The sequence below is a fragment of the Phalaenopsis equestris genome, unplaced genomic scaffold, assembly GCF_001263595.1.
Source record: "Phalaenopsis equestris unplaced genomic scaffold, ASM126359v1 Scaffold000552, whole genome shotgun sequence".
NCBI lineage: Eukaryota > Viridiplantae > Streptophyta > Magnoliopsida > Asparagales > Orchidaceae > Phalaenopsis > Phalaenopsis equestris.
Window position 1 is genome coordinate 1,576,289 of NW_018164992.1, and position 18,839 is coordinate 1,595,127.

General features: G+C 35.5%; 1 protein-coding gene across 1 annotated transcript in view; it reads left to right on the forward strand.

Moving 5' to 3' along the window:
- The first annotated feature begins 2,178 nt into the window (after positions 1-2,178).
- Positions 2,179-18,839, forward strand: part of LOC110029152 (probable protein S-acyltransferase 22) — a 31,462-nt gene continuing 14,801 nt past the window's right edge. The window contains exons 1-7 of the mRNA XM_020731309.1: positions 2,179-2,415; positions 2,509-2,622; positions 3,374-3,766; positions 5,442-5,510; positions 6,008-6,079; positions 6,613-6,741; positions 7,089-7,169. Coding sequence (XP_020586968.1) covers positions 2,374-2,415; positions 2,509-2,622; positions 3,374-3,766; positions 5,442-5,510; positions 6,008-6,079; positions 6,613-6,741; positions 7,089-7,169 — 900 coding nt within the window. The 5' untranslated portion in view covers positions 2,179-2,373. The remainder of the gene's footprint in view (positions 2,416-2,508; positions 2,623-3,373; positions 3,767-5,441; positions 5,511-6,007; positions 6,080-6,612; positions 6,742-7,088; positions 7,170-18,839) is intronic.

Genomic DNA, 18,839 nt, shown 5'->3' on the forward strand with positions numbered 1-18,839 from the left:
ATATATATATATATATATATAATATGCAGGAAAAAATATATTTTATTTTTTAAAATTAAAATAATAATATTGTTGATATCATATTAAAGGTTTGCGGGTATAAATTTAAAAAAGTGAGTTTAGGTGTTAGATATGTAAATACATAAAAGTAAGGTGATATTTATGTCGCTATATAGCTGTTACATATAATAGGGAGTTTTTTTATCATCATAATGAAAATAATACACATAAAAATTTGAAATAGATAAGATTACAAGACATAACTCAATTAAAAATATTGTGTTGGGCTAAATTGAATATTGCATTGAGCAATTTCTATTGTAATTTAAGAAGATCTTTTGACTTGTAACAAATATTAAATTTTAAATATATATCTAATTATGATGATGGTTGGAGCTTTTAAAAGTTGTAGTTTTTATCAAATAATAACGAGGGAAATGTAGAGAACATCAATGAAGAAAAAATATGAAATTTGAAACAGACTAAACATACATGGACTCTTCTAATTTGATTCCGCACTCAGAGTTTCGTGCGGAGCTCAATAAAATCATGCCACGTGAATGTACAAAAAAAAAATCGGCCCGGCGTTATTTATTTATTGTTGTTATTCTGGTGTTATTATATTATGAAAATATTTTCAGTATTATAATAACACAGTAATACATCAATAATATTTGAATAACACACAATAACACCTAATTTGAATGTCGAATGTGTTTTTTTTTTTTTTTTTCTGATTTTGATTTATTTAAAGTTGTTGACTAAGCAGCTTTTTCCATGCAGGAGAATCTTTTTTCACGCTATAAATGTCTGCTCACCTGCAAACAGACGGTCCTCTGCAAGTCTATAATATCTATAAACTATGAAATAAAATTTGAGAAAAGATACAACCAATAAATTGGATAATTACATATAAATCATTCACAATATTAATATATATAAATTAATAATCTTAGTGATTTTTATATGTGCGTGATTAAATTATTAAAAATTTGATAAAAAATGAAAAAATACGTGTTGCAAAAGGATGAAGATGGTGGTTGATTTGTAAATAATAATAATTGTGATAATTTGTATGTAATTGCACTTTATATCAAGTTTAGGCTTATTAGGTAAATAAACCTTAATCTATTCTTTCAAATTACTTTTAATGATTGAAAGTTTTGGTGTTGCCATTTTCAAAGCATTTGTATATATTTTGGGTAGAATAAAGTGACAAAATATTGATATTTTTTAAAATATATAATTTATAGAAGCGTCAAAATAATTTCAGCCGATTTTAATGAGATTTTTTAACTGTAAAATTTATAAAAATGTCAAAATAGTCAAGAGACTCTTTGAATTAAGAGGATCACTAAAGCTCAATTTTAAAATAGTCGGAGACTAATTTGATAAATCTACAAATCGCGAGCATAATTCCATTTAAATTATTAAGAAAATATTTTTGAAAAAAATTGTCAAAAGCTAGAAGGCGAATAATTGTGTGATAGTGATATGAAAAATAAATAAATAAAAAAATAGCTGTATAACCGACAGTTTTTTTTAAAAAACTATGGCATGTATTATATATATAAATTTCCAATAATTTTAATAGCCATTTACATACATACCATCTGATTTCTATGTATTTGCATATTAAGACAAAAATATACTTTTTCACATGAGAGAGAGAGAGAAGAGGCTATCATAAGAGATTCCAATCATTCTTAATGTGCTTAACAATTTGAGCACCGCATTTCGTAAGGTTCAAATTGCTAGAGGGGGATTCAAACTCTCAACCTGAGGGATCTTAACACACCTGGATACACACCACTTGACATTATATATATATATATATATATATAGCATCCTCACTCCAAATATTATATATATATATAATATTTGGAGTGAGGATGCTATATATAACCTCATAAATAGGTCTATTCTTTAGTTCAAAATATTTATGTAATTATTCTTAATTTTTATTGTAAGAAATTGATTTTTAATATGAAATTAAGAAAATAATAATAATAATTTAGTTATCATATCTAATAATAAAACAAATATAATGTAAAAATTAAGGCTCAATATATAAATACATAAAATTATGTGGTCTACTTTTATTAAACTTTTATTAATTAATAAATAATAAAAGTATTAAAAAAGAAAGCAAGAAGGCACAGCTCAGCTATCCCCTTCCAACTTCTCCCTCAGGCAACTGGTCACAGTATCACATGTCTGGTTCACTGAGAAAAAGTTTTAGAGAGAGAGGAGGAAGAGGGAGAGGGAGGACATTCTTCCCAACATTGTGGCTTTGAGAGAAGAGGGAAAGATTGAGTTGATTTGCGGCTTTTGTGATGCTCGATTCCTCTTCATTTTGAGCCTTTTCTTGAAATGAGGAAGCATGGATGGCAGCTTCCTTACCATCCTCTTCAGGTTCGCATTTCCTCTCTCTGTTTCACCTTCTCGTTTGTTTGTTATTCGGACGATGACTGGAGAGCTCTCTTTTTATCATAATCTTTGATGCAGGTGGTCGCCATTTCTGTTTTCTTGGCTTTAGGTTTTGCTTTCTATGTGTTCTTTGCCCCTTTCGTCGGGAAGAAGGCGTTCCAGTATTTGGCTGTAGGGATTTATACTCCGCTTGTGAGTGATTTCTTCATTGCTGTTTTCTGTTTCTTCTGGTTAGGGTTTCTAACTGAAATCGCTTAGAAACGAGATTTCGATGTTTTTGTCGAACATTTATGTAGCTTTTGTTTAAATCATTAATGCCATTTGTAATCTAATACGAGTTACTTAACTAAAATAGCAATGTTGATGTGGAAAAGTTACAACCTAAAACTATATTTGGCATGAATTTAATCCAGTTTTCTGAAATTTAGTGCGAATTGGGGACAAATTTTACTTACAAAAAGGTTATCGGAGCTCCATTTTTGGGCATTTTACATCTACATTACAATTTAGGCATTAATTTTACCACTGTATGTAATAATTTTTTAGGGGCATTTACAGACATACACCTGATTGCTATGTATTTACATATGTAACACCTATATTTTGCTTTTTACATTTCTACCACCCAAATATTTCATATCACATCACAAGTACCACCATTTTAACTTTAAATGATAAAGTACACCTTTTTATGTATAAGAAAGGTGGTATACATGTAAAAATTTTAATTTCGGTGTTAGGTATGTAAATACATAGGAATTGAGTGGCAAGTCTTCCTAATTTTTATTGAAGCATATTGTTAAAATTAGTGTAATGGAAGTTAGAAGCAACTACATGGAATGAATTTTTATAGGAATAATGAAAGAACCTCTTGAATAATGAATTTGTAGTGTTTTTGCATGTCCTGATGTATTAATATAAGCATGCACTGTATTTTCTTCAGATAACCTCTGTCTTCTTCTTGTATATTTGGTGCACCGCTACTGATCCTGGTGATCCAGAAGTCTTAAAATCTAACAAGTATCGTGGTATCGTAAAAGTAGAAATGCATGACCAACTGAAGACATGCGAAAGAGATGGTGAATTAACTCCATCTATTAATGATGCTCTTACTAAAACAATCGAGGATAAATCTGCAAAGGGGTCTGGTATAAATGGCATTGAAGGATCACCTAATGGGCATGGAACGATAAGAGATCCATGTAGAAATAATCTAGTTTTGATGATATTGTTTGTTTGGTGCTCTTTGTTTTCGCAATGTAGCCAGCACGGGCAATCTTCGGAGCAACAAGCCAGTGAGGATGGGATGTTCTACTGTAGTCTATGTAAAGTAGAGGTATGCTATTGTTTTTTTATTTGGGGCATTTACATACAAACCACCCAATTCCAATGTATTTACATGCCCAACAACTAAATTTTACTTTTTATATTTATACCACCCAAATTTTTCATAGCACATAATTAATATCACCATTTTAACTTTGTGTAAAAATTGACGTTGAGGTATTGGGCATGTAAATACATGAGAATTAAGTGGCATGCATGCAAAATCTTTCTTTTTGTTTTCATTTTGGATGGTCATTTGCTATCAGCATGATATTCATCATTATTGGACTCTTCTTGTAAAAAAAAATTAAAATTAAAGGATGTAAACTTCTATGCTTTGTTCCTTATGGAACAGCATAAAAGCTCATAAATTCAAAGGAATTCAGTTTTCATTAATTTTCTGCTCTTTATGCTATAATATTCTCCTAAATGTATCTCTAAATGTTATTTTTTTATTTTGCATGTATATATAAATCTATCCGTGAAAGGGTTTGCGTAGCTCCAGTTCCAGTTGCATGCAAGATTAGAGAGAGTCGTCTTAGATGGCTTGGTCCCTTAAATGTCGACTATCTCATGATCCAGTTAAGAGAGTGGATGTTTTAGATTCCACTTATGTTAGGATAGATAGAAGTAGCCCTAAAAAGACTTGGGCATATTGTATAAAAAATGATCTTAATCTATTAGAATTAAATGAAAACATGACACTCAATGTGACGTAGTGGAGAAAAAGGATTCATGTAGCTGACCATGCGTAGTGGGATGAAGGCTTGTTGTTGTTGTTGTTGTCTTTTGTTAGTTTTCCTATTGCATGGGATTGGAGGCTCACATTTTTGTGCAAATCTTTTGAAATGAGAAGGGAGACTAAGCTAAAATTCACACAAAACAAATTTTATCTTTGTAATATTAGCTATAACATATTTATATTCCAAATAGTTTCTTTTGGCCTCTCGCTTCTCGAAGCAATCATTACCAGCGAAAATAACAAATCTTGCACCTCTAGTAAATAAGTGGATCCTCCCTCGTGAGTCGTGGACGCCAATCTTTAACACGGATCCCTTATCATTTTTTAGAAAAAAAAACATATCAATGGGAAGAACATAGTCCTTATAAATTACAATAAACTTCGTGTATGTTTAAAAGTCTTATATTGAAGCACACCGGCTTTTATGTGTTATTTTGTAGGGGCATTTACATGCATGCCACCCAATTCTTATATATTTATGTATGTAACATCTAAATTTTACTTTCTACATTTATAACACTTAAATATTTAATATCACATTAATAATACCACTATTTTACTTTTTAAAAAATGAAGTGCATATTTTTATGCATAGGTAAGGTTGCATATATGTAAAAATTGAAGTCTAGGTGATAGATATGTAAATGCATAAAAATTGAGTGGTATGCATGCAAATCTTCCTATTCTGTATTGGTTATTATAATGAGGTCGTTCTTTAGTTTAGTTGTGCTTAATGGAATTTCCTTTGCAAATCTCTCTATTTTGTATGCTTGTTATAATGAGGTTGTTCTTTAATTTATTTGTGCTTAATGAACTTTCTTTTGCAATCTGCCATAATCTGCCATTCTTATACTGCATCCATGTTAGTGTCCGAATCATATGTCAACTTGTTTTATCAGTGTTGGAAGTTGTATTGAAGCAATCTTTCTATTTTTTTATGCAGGTGTCGAAATGCAGCAAGCATTGTAGAGTTTGTGACAAATGTGTGGATGGTTTTGACCATCATTGCAGGGTATGGACTTGTTTTTTATTGTTTTTTTGGGGACATTTTGAAAAATACTGCCAAATTCTTATGTTTAAATATATTTAACACCTAAATTTTACATTTATACCACCCAAATCTTTCATATCATATCAAAATACACCACTATCTTAATCTTTAAAAGGTGAAATATACCTTTTCATGCATGGGTAAGGTGGCTTATATGTGAAAATTAAAGTCCAGGTTTTAGATATGTAAATACATAAGACTTGAGTGGTATGCATGTAAATCTTATTTTATTTTTAATTTTTTGGCTGGAGTTGTTTGCTAGACTGCAGTTTCCTATTCCTAATGCTTATTATTTGTAGATCAGTGATATTTCAGTAATGTGTGGAATCGGTAGTTTTCATATTTATCTTATCATCTTTATTAATATTACAACTGTGTTTTTTTCTTGCATCTTGCTCTTGTAGTGGCTAAATATTAAAATTACAACGGCGTTTTTTACTTGCATCTTGCTTTTGTAGTGGCTAAATAACTGTATTGGAAGAAGAAATTATGGAAGATTCTTCGTACTCATGGTCTCAGCACTTTTCTTGGTAAGCATACATCTTCCAACTTCATCACTTTCATGGGGCATTTATCTACACTTCACATAATTTTTATATATTTATATATTCCATATTTAAATTTTCATATTTACACACATAACACTCATTTTTTAACATCACATAAAATATAACACTATTACCACTTTTTAGAAGTAAAATACACATTTTTATGCGTAGGTTTAAAGCGCCATAGTATGCCATAGTATGTAAATATGGAAGTTTAGGTGTGAGATATGTAAATTCATTAGAATTGTGTGCTATGTACATAAATTTCCCAACTTCCATTTCTAGATACATCAGCATCAGTAACTAAACACATTTTCTATGTCGACACAGCTATAGAAGTTGAATATATTTTGATTTGCCTGAGTTCGAAGTTTCGACCTACAATAGTAAATTAAAATGGCAGATATGTTGGATACCGATGCAATTTAGGCAGTTTTTTTCGTTCAGGTCCTTTTCATTCTGACTGCTTATTGACAGGTCTCTATGGTTTCTGTACCTTGGTCTTGGGCTTGCAGCTTGTTTTCCAGTGGTCGACAGGAATTGCAGTGCTGATTTCGTGTACTCTTGAACGAACGAAGTTCTCCGTCAATATAGTCTCAAAGTTGGGAAGTAGCTTTTCACTGGTGCCATTTGTTGTGGTCGTGGTGAGTTAGCAAATTCTTTTTTCATTATTCCAAATTCACAAGCTGTTTAATATGGGTTTAGTTAAGGTTTAAGAGCAACAATTTTCACTTCTTTACCTATCTCACACTTAAAACTTTCATATTTATACCAAAGTGCTGTGTATGTAAATATGAAAATTTAGGTGTGAGATATGCAAATACATAAGAATTGTGTGCCACATATGTAAATTTTCCTTACAAAATCTAAATTGGACTCTTTTATACCATGATAATGGCATACATGATGATTGGAAGTTAGGTTTTACCAATTTCATGCTATGGAGTACTATGTGATGATGATTATTGATAAGGTATGTCATTTATGTTAGGCTTCTTGCACCTTCCTTGCAATGCTTTCCACTCTGCCACTTGCTCAGCTTTTCTTCTTCCATGTTCTCCTGATTAAAAAGGTATGCTCCATTAGTTGCTCTTTGTCGGACATGAGCTTTATGAAATGTTTTTTTTTTTAAATTTTTGAAAATTTGGTAGTTCATTCGTATTCTTTACTAATTTTATTTGAACTCTGTTCATTCTTTGTGCTGTGTTTTTTTATTATGCTTTCTTGTTGCAGAAATTCCTCTTTTCCAACACTGATGTCTGAAAACATAATAATAAATCGCTTTACATAATTAAGTGAGATATAAAATTTAAATGCTTTTAATAAATTTGCACTTAAAATTTTTAATTCAAATATATGTAAAGTGTATTTGCATATCAACATATTTTTTTTTAAATAGGTCAGATCACAAACCAATGAGTTGATTCGAGTTTGGCTCAAGCTTGCATTGTTAGCTCATCAAGCTCAACCCACGAATTGTTTATCAAGGCTAACCAGAGCAGGCTCATGATTTATCTTGACTTAATTACACCTTCTTTGTTTTCAACTTTGATGGATTTATAATGTGCTTCAATCTTCGCTGCCTAAACTTATAGAGAAAAAATGGAGCAGGCTTGATAAAACCTTTGTTTTTGGTGAGCTTTTTGGACGTTGAAGCTCGGTGGGATTTGTGGATCGTTTAGCGTGGTCAGCTGTATAGAACTGAATTGGTTAAGCTGCATTAACCAATATAGTTTATATAAAGTTTAGTGTATAATAGAAGTTTTGAACAACTTTGCTCCTTTGTTTTAAAATGCAGGTTGGTGTAGCTCAGAGACACTCATAGGAAGCATTGTGCATTGGGGGAAAGATGATGTAGGGCAATGGTATGCCTAGGGGTTTAAATGAGCCAAGCTATGAAGCAATGACACAAACACAAGGACGCATATATGACACGATTTGATACAACGACACAACATAATTAGAAAAAATAGGATACAATACGACACAAACACATTTTTAATATTTAATAAATTATTAACATAAATATTTGTTTTAAATATTTTTTAATAAAGGCATCACAAAACAATAAATGCAATCATTAAGAAAACTTTATAATCATAAAAGTTTTTAGAAGCAATATTCAATTACATTCAAAATATCAAAAAATTACCAAAACACTTAATACCAATGTCATCCATAATAAAATAAAGCAAAGTATAGTAAAATGTTAAAATATAACAACATAATTATCATTAATTTGAGTTAATGCATTCAATAGTGGCGTCATTATTTATGCTAGCTCCATTGCCCTCATCAATGACACATTCACCTTCATCGATGAAAAATACTCTTTCTAAGCATGGCTCATAAAGAGAAAGATTAACAACTTTAATGATTCCAATATCGTCTATTGTAGTCAAGACATCTTTACCAACATCTCATAATTTTGTGTCCCCTTGAGAATATTTTGGGCTCCTAGCGGAAGAAGAAGATTAGTGTGAATAAATACCAAATTTTCATCTCATCACGGAGTAATTTTGTTCTCTTTAAGTGAATTGACAAAAGAATATGTTCTCTAGTTTTTTTCACAACAAGAAGAGTACGGTTGAGCATAAAAAATTGAAAGCCAAACTTTGCAGTTGTGGAGAACTTGCTCCATAAATCATCCACCATGCATTTTCATTTATAATAGCTCTAAAAATTATGGGGTCATGATCAACAAAAGCACCACTAAATCCATAATTGAACTTTCTTCAATTTTTTACATGTTCTTATATGGAGCAACACGATTTGGAGCTTCATTTAGCCAAGCATGACTATAATACCTAATAAAAAATGCACTTATAAGTGACAAAATTAATATAAGATTAATAAAGAATAACCATCAAATCAAATAATACTTTGAATTAAGAGATTGAGCTAAACAATGTAGATGGTTGCTTTTGTTCCATCTTTCTACTAAAATCTCATATACACCTTTACAAAAATTGGAGACTTCATTATCTCTCTTTTCCTCGTGTCGATATATAATACCTTTTTCATTTTCTTATCATGGAATTCCACATATCATAGATAATGTGGAGATAATGTTTATCTGTATCAACCAATCTCAACATGTCGTACACACGTTTTGTAAAATCAATAACATATTTAATTTTTTCTCACCACACATTATCTAAGATTTTTCTTTCACAAATTTTACCTTGTTTATATCATCTTCACGATATACATTCCATTGCTCACTAATTACCATTATTTGTAGACCTTGTTTTATAGCTTTGAATTTCCTAAGCATAATTACCTTCATGCAAAACGGGTCTCAGCAATGCCCAACTTGTTTAGTTTTACAAACTCATTGATTAATAATCTCATTGAATGGTTCATAATATTTTTTTTTATAAACATCTTGTTAATTATCTTCCTGCATTGCTCATAAATTGTCTTATTTCCTTCTATATTCTTTGTAGCACATGTTTTTTTCATTGCTATGTTCAATGTATGAATAACACAAGGGTCCAAAAAATATAAGGATATTGAGCCTCGATCAATGTTCTCGTTGCTCTGCACTCATATGCATTATTAGTGATTACTTGAATCACTTTATTTGAACATAAACGCACAATTACTTCTTTAATTTCATTGGCAGTGCAGAGCTTCATAGTTAATATCTTTAATAAACATTGATCTAGATTCTGTGACGCTCATGAAATTAGTGAGAAACCTTCTTTGCGCTTTTATCAAAGCATCACAAATTATGGTAATTCCTTTCTCATTCAAAATTACTTTTTTTAGGCTCAAACATTCTCTTAACACATGCTCTTTCTTTTTAAGGCAAGTTTGTTCTTAATAGATTATAACCAAGAAGAATATATCCAATGATTGTGTTGTCAGCTGCATATGAGAACACATTAAGGCCCCGTTTGGGACGGCTTATTTCTCGTGGTGCAGCGTGAAAACGCTGAGTTGTGTGTTTGGTAATTGCAGTGAGGCCGCTTATTTGGATAATTCATATGAAATGCGGGCCTCGGGTTCGATCTTGCGGCCCTCATTTCTGCAATTCATTAACGTGTTTACCTCGCTATTGCTTCTTGCACACCACTCGCTCGAGCCCTCCCCTCTTTCACGATTGTTGCCCTAATTTTTCTCTCTCGATCCCCCTTGATCTGTGACTCTAGTGGGTGGGTGTTGTTCTGTTGGTTACGGTGGTTGTTGAAGTGTGCTTGCCATTCTTGCTTTCCCTCTCTCCTCTGCTCTTTGACTCGCTTTGTATCATTGGCCCTCCGCCATCTGTGCGATGGTCCCTCTCTCTCCCCTATGTTTTGGTATTTTCTACCTTATCTATGCGGGCATTTTGATTTTGCAAATATTTAGGTGTCCCGGGTTTTATATGCTCTTATCGTTCGATGGTTTTTGGTTGATGTTGGATTTTGGGATTTTTGGATTCTCTGTCGATTGATGATTTGGGTTCTTTACGCTACATCCGGTAGATGAATTTGATTTTTCATTGCTCTATTCGATTGATGTTGATGCTCAAAATTTGGTGATGCTGGTGATTGCATGTGGAACTTAATTGGAATTGCAATTGAAAATTAATTGGAAATGCAAATTAATTGATGTTGTTGCCTGAAATTCGGTTGTTGTTGCCCGAAATTGGTGGAGGTGGTGGTATGTGGATGTGTTGGTGTGTGGTATACGAGAGTTGTGTGGTGTAGAGGTCGTGGTATAGGAGATTTATGTAGCATGGAGGTGGTGATGTGTAGTGTGAAAGTAGTGGTGTAAGGGTTCTTTTAATTTTGATAGTCTTTTTTTTTTAAATTTTGATTGTCGTGCTACTTACTGTTTAGTGAGGTATATTTTTATTTTGTAATGTTCGAATTGAATGTTTGCTTTCAAGTATGAAATGTGTTAGTATGAACATTTTATTATAAACAATACTATAGTATGGGGTTAAAAATGTCATTTAATAAGAAACATCTGCAACACAATTGTTTCAAAACTGCAAAAAACAAACAATCAGTTTATCTGCAACACCTTTTGTGCAACAACTTGATGCCACTACTGCTGCGTAACAACATTTAAATAAGTTGTAACTACTCAAATAGACCCTAAAATAATATGAATTTCTTGTTAAAAGAAATGGAAGAGATGCATAATAAAACATTCGAGTGATTTTCATGTAATTGATCTCATACTTGCAAATTAAATGCTCTTTCAATAACACTCTTGCCCGACATTTTTTTTTCTTATGATCATAATCATAACCTTCTTCTCTAAATAGGTGCCCACTTGACTGAGAGCTTCACAATTGATTAGAATGACTTTGCTCGGAATAAGTGGAAATTTCTTAAATGCAATATTCATCTTTTTCTTCTCTGCATCAGTATCCAACTTTTGCATTTTTTGAATTTGTGTTGAAGTTTCTTTACAAGATACTCAAATACCAACTCTAGATTGTCGAACCAAGTGTACCCTACTCCTAGAATATCTTCTCTTAATTTTTCTTGACAAAAATGACATTGAAATTCTATATTGTCTTTTGCTCCGATTGATCACAAATTTTTTAATTTGGTGACATATGTCCATGAATGCTTTGTCTCGTTCTCTATGGGATTGCTAGAGGCACTTTTAATAGCCATTATTGTATTAATCATTCCTAGAAAGTATAAAAAGTTAAAATTCATATATATATATATATATATTATGGAAACCTTAGGGCTGATTATATTGAAATAAAAAAAAAGATACAAAAAGTTGTATGAGAGGGACCAGTAGATGATGCCCTACTCGTATGTTACATGGTACAAAGATATCCCAACAAAAAGATACAATAGACTCAAAAAAAAAAACATGCAAAAACAAATGTCTATGGACGAGTTAATTTAGACCTGCCTCTTCCTCTAGTTCTTGGAGCAGATCCAGATAACAAACTCTGAGGTGTTGTTCCATTGCCAGGAGTGACAAATGTATCATCCATTAAGTTTCCAAGCTGAACAGTGTCCCCAGCCTTCTTCCTTCGCCGAGAAGTGTAAACTTGTCATTCTTCTTTTGAAGACTGTTCAGTCTGATACGTAGAAGGAAAGACAGTTGTAACGATAAGTTCCTGAGTTTGTGTAGGATAGTCTTCCAAAACTTGGGAAGCACCCGTCCTCTCAACAAGTAGTTCTACCAACTGATTAATAACAGTAAGATGATTTGTGTTTGACTCTAAATCTTCCTCATTAGTATTAGGAGACACCTTTTCCGTTATCTGAATGTGAATGTTCGTTTCATCCCTGTCTTCAATCACCTCATAGAGGGGAGCTTGAGCACCCTCCACGGAAGGTAGAGTCTGAGAGGATAGTATGTCCACTCCAATAGAAGAAGGGGCGGTGACCTCGTCCTGCCTTTCAGGGGCAACCACCTGACTCTCCTCCAACAAACGACCCTTATCAACATTTTTCGAAACAATATCAATAGACAAACCATTTTGCACCGTATCCGCAATGGGCATAGCAATAGGTATCACAGGCAATGAGGAAGAAGGTATAACCTCCGCAGAAATGTGCTGAGAAACAGGAGGTGGGGCTATAGCCGATCGAAGATGTGGATGCAACCGATAACATGATGAAGAGTTATGAACAAACATTCCACAGTGAGAGCAGTATTGGGGATGAGGTCCCATTGTTTTTCTCTTTTGGCTCTTTTTAGATCTCAGAGTCGACAATTTGTCTTTTTGTATGTCGCCGTATAATTTTCCTATTCGAGTAAGTCTCCCTCTCGAACCAAATGAATGACTCAAAAAGGAGAAGAATCGAATAGTGAACTAACGTACTACAACAAATAGACAAACAAATCAAAAAAAGAAAAGAAACAGAAGACTTATATAGGGATAATTCTCGTGTGATGGGTCGAGAGTATACATCTAAACAGAATCGGATTGAAGTACCTCGGAAAAACATCCACGAGTAAAATTTTTATATTAACTACCCGTAACCAGAGAACCAAAAATAACATTTTTGTTCTGGGATCAAAAGTATCCCAAAGGAACGTATTCCTACTGTTTAATCACATCTCGGGAGGTACCCAAGAAGACTCTCGATGGAAGGAGTTTCGTTTTATCATTATGAACATGGGGTATAAGTTATCAAAAGGTGATTATTTCATATGGAACAGTCTCGATGCTTTGAAGTTCACGCTGCACCATTGGGCGAAAAGTGAATCTCCCACGCCAAATGGGTAGCGGCTTCTCAACTCACGAAACCTACGAAATAACCATAAATCACTTCAACAGGGGTATCCAAATACGTCATAGCACATCCAGACCGTAAGGGCAGAGGACAAATCGTCGTATCCCGAACATGCGACAACTTATCGGCATCGGGCCGTCAAAGTGACACCAACGAAGTCAAAGGAGCAGAAATGACTCAACAAAGGTAGTCAAAAGGCAGGGAAAAGTAATCCTAGGAGGTAGAGGTAGTCAGGTCGGGTACCACAGACCCGTCATCCCAAACCACTAGGACCCTAAGTCTACCTGGTCGTGAAGGTAGTCGACCCAACATAACCTGAGATCCCCGGTCAGCAATCCGTGAATTGCATCATCCACGGGAACCTCGGTAGCCCTAAGGTCAAAGGAAGTAAACTCTATTCTATGACTGTAAACTGGAGCTACAAGAGGTGGGACTTATACCTGCCGAAATGATAAGGATGCCTCCGGAAACAAGAGAAAGCGGAGGTTCAGCTACAAAGCTGTAAACACTCCAACAAAAGGACTTACACCCCGTCCGGGTCAGGGAGCCTTCTAACACCAACAACCACCTATATGAATGTATGCTGGGTCAGTCAGGTTGGAAAAGTACGGGGGCTCATCGGGACATGCAAACATGAATGCAGTTATCTAGAATGATCATAAGTATTGTAGATGTCCTATTAATATATGCAAGAAAGTAAATATTGTAATTTTTAAATCCTGAATAATTTAATCGTAAATTTTAATTATCTTGAATATTTTATTTAGAATTTTGTAGAAAATTAAAATTTTAGGGTCCTTAATGAGCCTATGTTGTATCGTGAAATCCCAGATAAAACACAGAAAAAAAACAAGAAAAACACATGCAAGTGCAGACATACAACATGATGCAAAAAAAAAAACAAAGCAAGTCAAATAACCAGGCCGGTGCCGCTGGGTCGGCAACATATCCCAGAAAAGAAAAAAAAGGGCGGCCGGACTCCGCATATACATGCCCGGTCCTAATTCTATACATCAATAAAAAATGCAGAATTAAGATACGGGGCACGAGCATCTGCTCCTGGTCCTCTCCACGTGGTTCCCGTGCTAACGTCTCGGAACACGTGCCCGTATCTTATTTATGCTACAGAACTCTCCTAGACTCTAAAAAAATACATAGAGAAAAGAAAAAGACTCAATCCTACATGAAAACAAGAGTCGGCGGAAAACTCACATGCACATAACGTATCATGAGCCATGCCTTAAAAGTGGGGGGAGCTAATAGCACCTGCAAACAAAAGGGTCAGAAATCATTACTCGCTCCCCCCATAGCGGTACTTACGTGTGTGTATGAAAATAGACACGACTCCTTGCAGAAAAACATCCTAAAACACTACCATACATTTGCAAAATACAGTTACATCACATGCATAATGCAAAAGAAAGATATCTGGCTAGGGCAACCAATCCAGCAGAGAACAATAGCCGGATATCAAAAAGACTACCTAGCACCCTAAATCCTAGCCTAACACACCATCTAACGAAAAGTACATCAGCATAGTATCTAAGTGTGGAATAAGTTTTGGTATGGTATGACTTTGACGGGGTCACTTTACTGGCCCCATCCTAAGGATCCAAAAAAAATCTAAAGTGTCACAAAAGGGAATGCCACTAGTTAAATTCATTGGATTTTTAGCATAGTCATACTCATGTCAGTCCCGATGACTTAACTTGCATTGCTCATTGGGATTGACCCAGCAAGCAATGCTCGAAGCAATGCCGCGACTGACCCAGCAAGCAATGCTCGTTAAGGCATCGCGACCAACACGAGAGTCACTCTCCTAAATCCATGCAAACATGCAAATTGCAAACATGCAAATACAAATGCTAATGCAGGCAAATCAAAACATATAAATAGTAATAAAAAATATGCCATGAAGGTTGTGACTCGTAGAAATGGGCATACCGTAGTGGTAGTGACCCCAAAAAGATGGGCATGCCGTGGTGGCAGCGACCGCAGTAGCGACCCTAGGAGGTATGCTGATAAGACAATAAAACAAAGATGAACATACCGTTGTGGTAGTGGCCCTAAGAAGATGAGCATGCCGTTGCGGCAGCGGCCCGAAAAGAGGGTATGCCGGTAAGAGTGACCCGAAAGTAGGCATGCCGTAGTGGCAGGGGCCTCCGAAAAGATGGTATACCGGCGAGGCAGTGACCCGGAGGTAGGCATGCCGTAGCGGCAGGGGGGCGGGAACAGGAGGGTATACCGGCAAGACAGTGACCCGAAAGAATGCAACTCAAGTAGACAATATCTATCATGATCATGCAAACATATAGATGCAATAATATAATCATGCATATGCGCTACAACATACAAAAATGCAAACGCATGCAAGACAATATGGTGGTGCAAGTAATTGGTCGACTGGGTCGAGTAATCCAATCAAACCAAAGTGCTGTATCAACCGACTCAGGGAAGCCAATTAAAATGAAATGAAGTGCTCACCGGGCCAGAGCGGCCGGACGAAGTGAAGTGAGGTGCTCGTCGGGCCGAGGCGATCGAACGAACAAAGCGAAGTGAAGTGAGGTGACATACAAAATGCAACATGCAAACATAAATATGTGATAGGGAGCCATTCTCGTGCTAACGACCTTATCGGAGAACTTAGCGTCAATATATAAAAAGATGGTAATTGCTGCCTTTGCTTTGGTGAGACAAGTAGGGGAACTTCTTTCTGGATCTCCAAAGGGGGAAGTTCTTCATCTCGTCATGAAACGTGCTAGTGACAACACTCTTCCCGATTTCACGACGCATTCGAGCTTTGCAAAATGAGCTAATGACTCACATTTTCTCATTTTGCAAAGATCTACTTTTCGATCTTTCCTTTTGATCTACTTTTCGATCTTTCTAAAAGATCGGGACTATCAAAGTAAAGGAGAGCAAAGGGAGCTCCAACCTCTAGGATTTTTGTGCTATGGCTAACAGTCAAATATGAGTCAAATATGATTCACTCGGCTATCGTAGGAAAATTAGTTGCGCGAGGGGATCCTATCCTGAATCCTATCCAATAAGTCACCTCTAGAAACACAATCTATCAATCACATAGGCGTGCCGCCGCGCCGGCTTACGCTGGCGCACACACCCCGTGTGGGCGATCGAACCCACACACCTATCACATACACAACCTAAGGTCGACTATGGAGTAAAATGCGAAGAGAAAGAAGAGTTATGCCTTCGCATGGTTTACACGAGGCCTAAATAAGTCCGGCGGGAACTTGCACGTAAAAATGAGTAAAAATGAGAGTCCTTCGTACCTCCCGAAAGATGTTGACGTTCGTTGTCCGGCGAGGTGACAGATGTAAATTTATCGGCGGTGAACTAGTTTATCGGCGGTGAATGCGGAAATCGGAGAAGACGTTGGAGAAAACCCCAAAAAATTGAAGTCTTTCTTCACCGTTTTGGTCCGGCGAAAAATACAACACCGGCAAGGCAGAAGCCGACGAGATGAAGGAAGACCGTCGAGGTTGGCGGGGTTGGCCGAGAAACAGAAGAAGAAGAAGAAGAAGAAGAAGAAGAAGAAGAAATAGAAGAAGAAGAAGAAGAATAAGAAGAAGCATGAGAAGAAGAAGAGGAAGAAGAAATAAGAGAAGAAATAGAAGAAGAAGAAGAAGAAGAAGCAGGAGAAAAAGAAGAGGAAGAAGAAAGATCGGTGGCCGGCGCCGGCGACGGAGGAGAGGAGCGGGAGGAGTATCGTGAATGGGGAGGAGAGGAGCGGGAGTTCGCGAGCCTTGCTGTCGCGATCCGGAGGAGGAGCGAGCGGTTCGCGAAAAGATCTAGTCCAGCCCAGCGGTGTCGCGAATGGGAGCTTTGGAGAGGGAGGAGACGCGATCCTTGGGCGAAGAGACGCGTTGCTATTGTAAAAAGATAGGATAGATATCATATTTTTAATAATTTTATATGTTTAAAAAAAAGTATGGGATCATCTCCTTTTTTTTCTTTTTCTTTTGTTTCGTGCGTGGGTGAGAAGCAAATAAAAAAAGAATAGGGGGAGAGAGAGCGTGAGCTGCCACGTGGAAATGTATATATATTTTTTACTATATCATAATATTATAATATATCTCTCTCGCATTTTAACTCGGATATTTCCTCGCAGCGAAGTGGGCATCATTCTTGACTAAATTTGATGTTCCGGATATATCGGCGCGGTCTGTTTCGTCATCCAGGGCCATTTGAACGAGTTCGCTGGTGATCGGGTCAGTTCGAGCCAACTTCGTGCGTGGCGCGACGTATAAAATTTGTCGACACTCATGACATCCAAAAACTGATGCCAACACCCATCACAATCATATGCCAATAATCTTGATGAGGGGAGGCAATTCAAATCTCCCCTGGAAAGGGTTGAGTGATGTCGCGCTCTACAAGCACACAAGCTTCATATAGCCTGGTTGTATCAAGCGTGGGAGTATCGACCCTCAGCGGTTTTCCAAAAGCAGTTGCCAATGTATAAAGGGTTTCATAATTGAAGAGATGCACTTTGAGCCCTGGAAAATTAACCCAAATCGGGATAATAGGAGATTTCAATTTAGGATCAAAATCCACTATCCATTTCAGAATTTTCATAAAGCGATAATAGATTTTGAGAACTTTTTGAGCAAAGAGTTGGGTATAATTTGCGTCATTTGAGAGTTGAATGAGAACGTGACGGCCATCTAGCGAACCAACTTTCCAACTCCCTGTAAGCTTAAGAGAATCAAAATGCTTTCTAATAATCTCAAGCCTGGGATTTCCATACGGAAATTTCCCAACAAGAGTATATCTACATGCTGAAGCCAATATACTTGTTTCCTCATTAGTGAGAAACAAAGCGGGTTTGTTATTCTTTCTTCCCAGTATTTTATTAAAGGTATAATCACCTTCAAATTCATGTGCATCATGAAATTCTAAAATTCATATATATATATATATATATTAGTAAAATGATAACGAGGCATTTATCTCACACCCAAATATGCTAAATGCATAGGAATTCGGCAGTATGTATGTAAATTCCCCATTTAATTAATCTAGATATCAAATGGTTTGTGCTATTTATTCGAAGGTTAGAGGTTTAGAGCTAATACCAACATTAATCAACAAAGGAAGATTTCAAGATTTCAAGATTAGAACCTAGGGTCCGTGGTATTATTTTCTGTTACATTTACCTGCATGCCACTCAATTGTTTCCTATCACATCAAATTTATCAAAACAACCACTAATTATCAAGGTTCACAAATCATTGAATCAAATCCATCTTTTCATGCACGTGTAAAGTGACATGCAGGAAAATATCAAAGTTCTGGGTGAGATCGGTAAATACATATGAATTTCGTGTAATCATCACAAAAGAAAAGGAAAAGTTACGTACATACCACCCAATTCTTATGCATGAACATCCCTAACGCCTAAACTTCAATTATTACATACAAACCATCTTTCCCTTGCATAAAAATGAGTATTTCACTGTTTGATAGTGGTGTTTTTGATGTGAAGTGAAATGTAAATGCCCCCCCTCCCC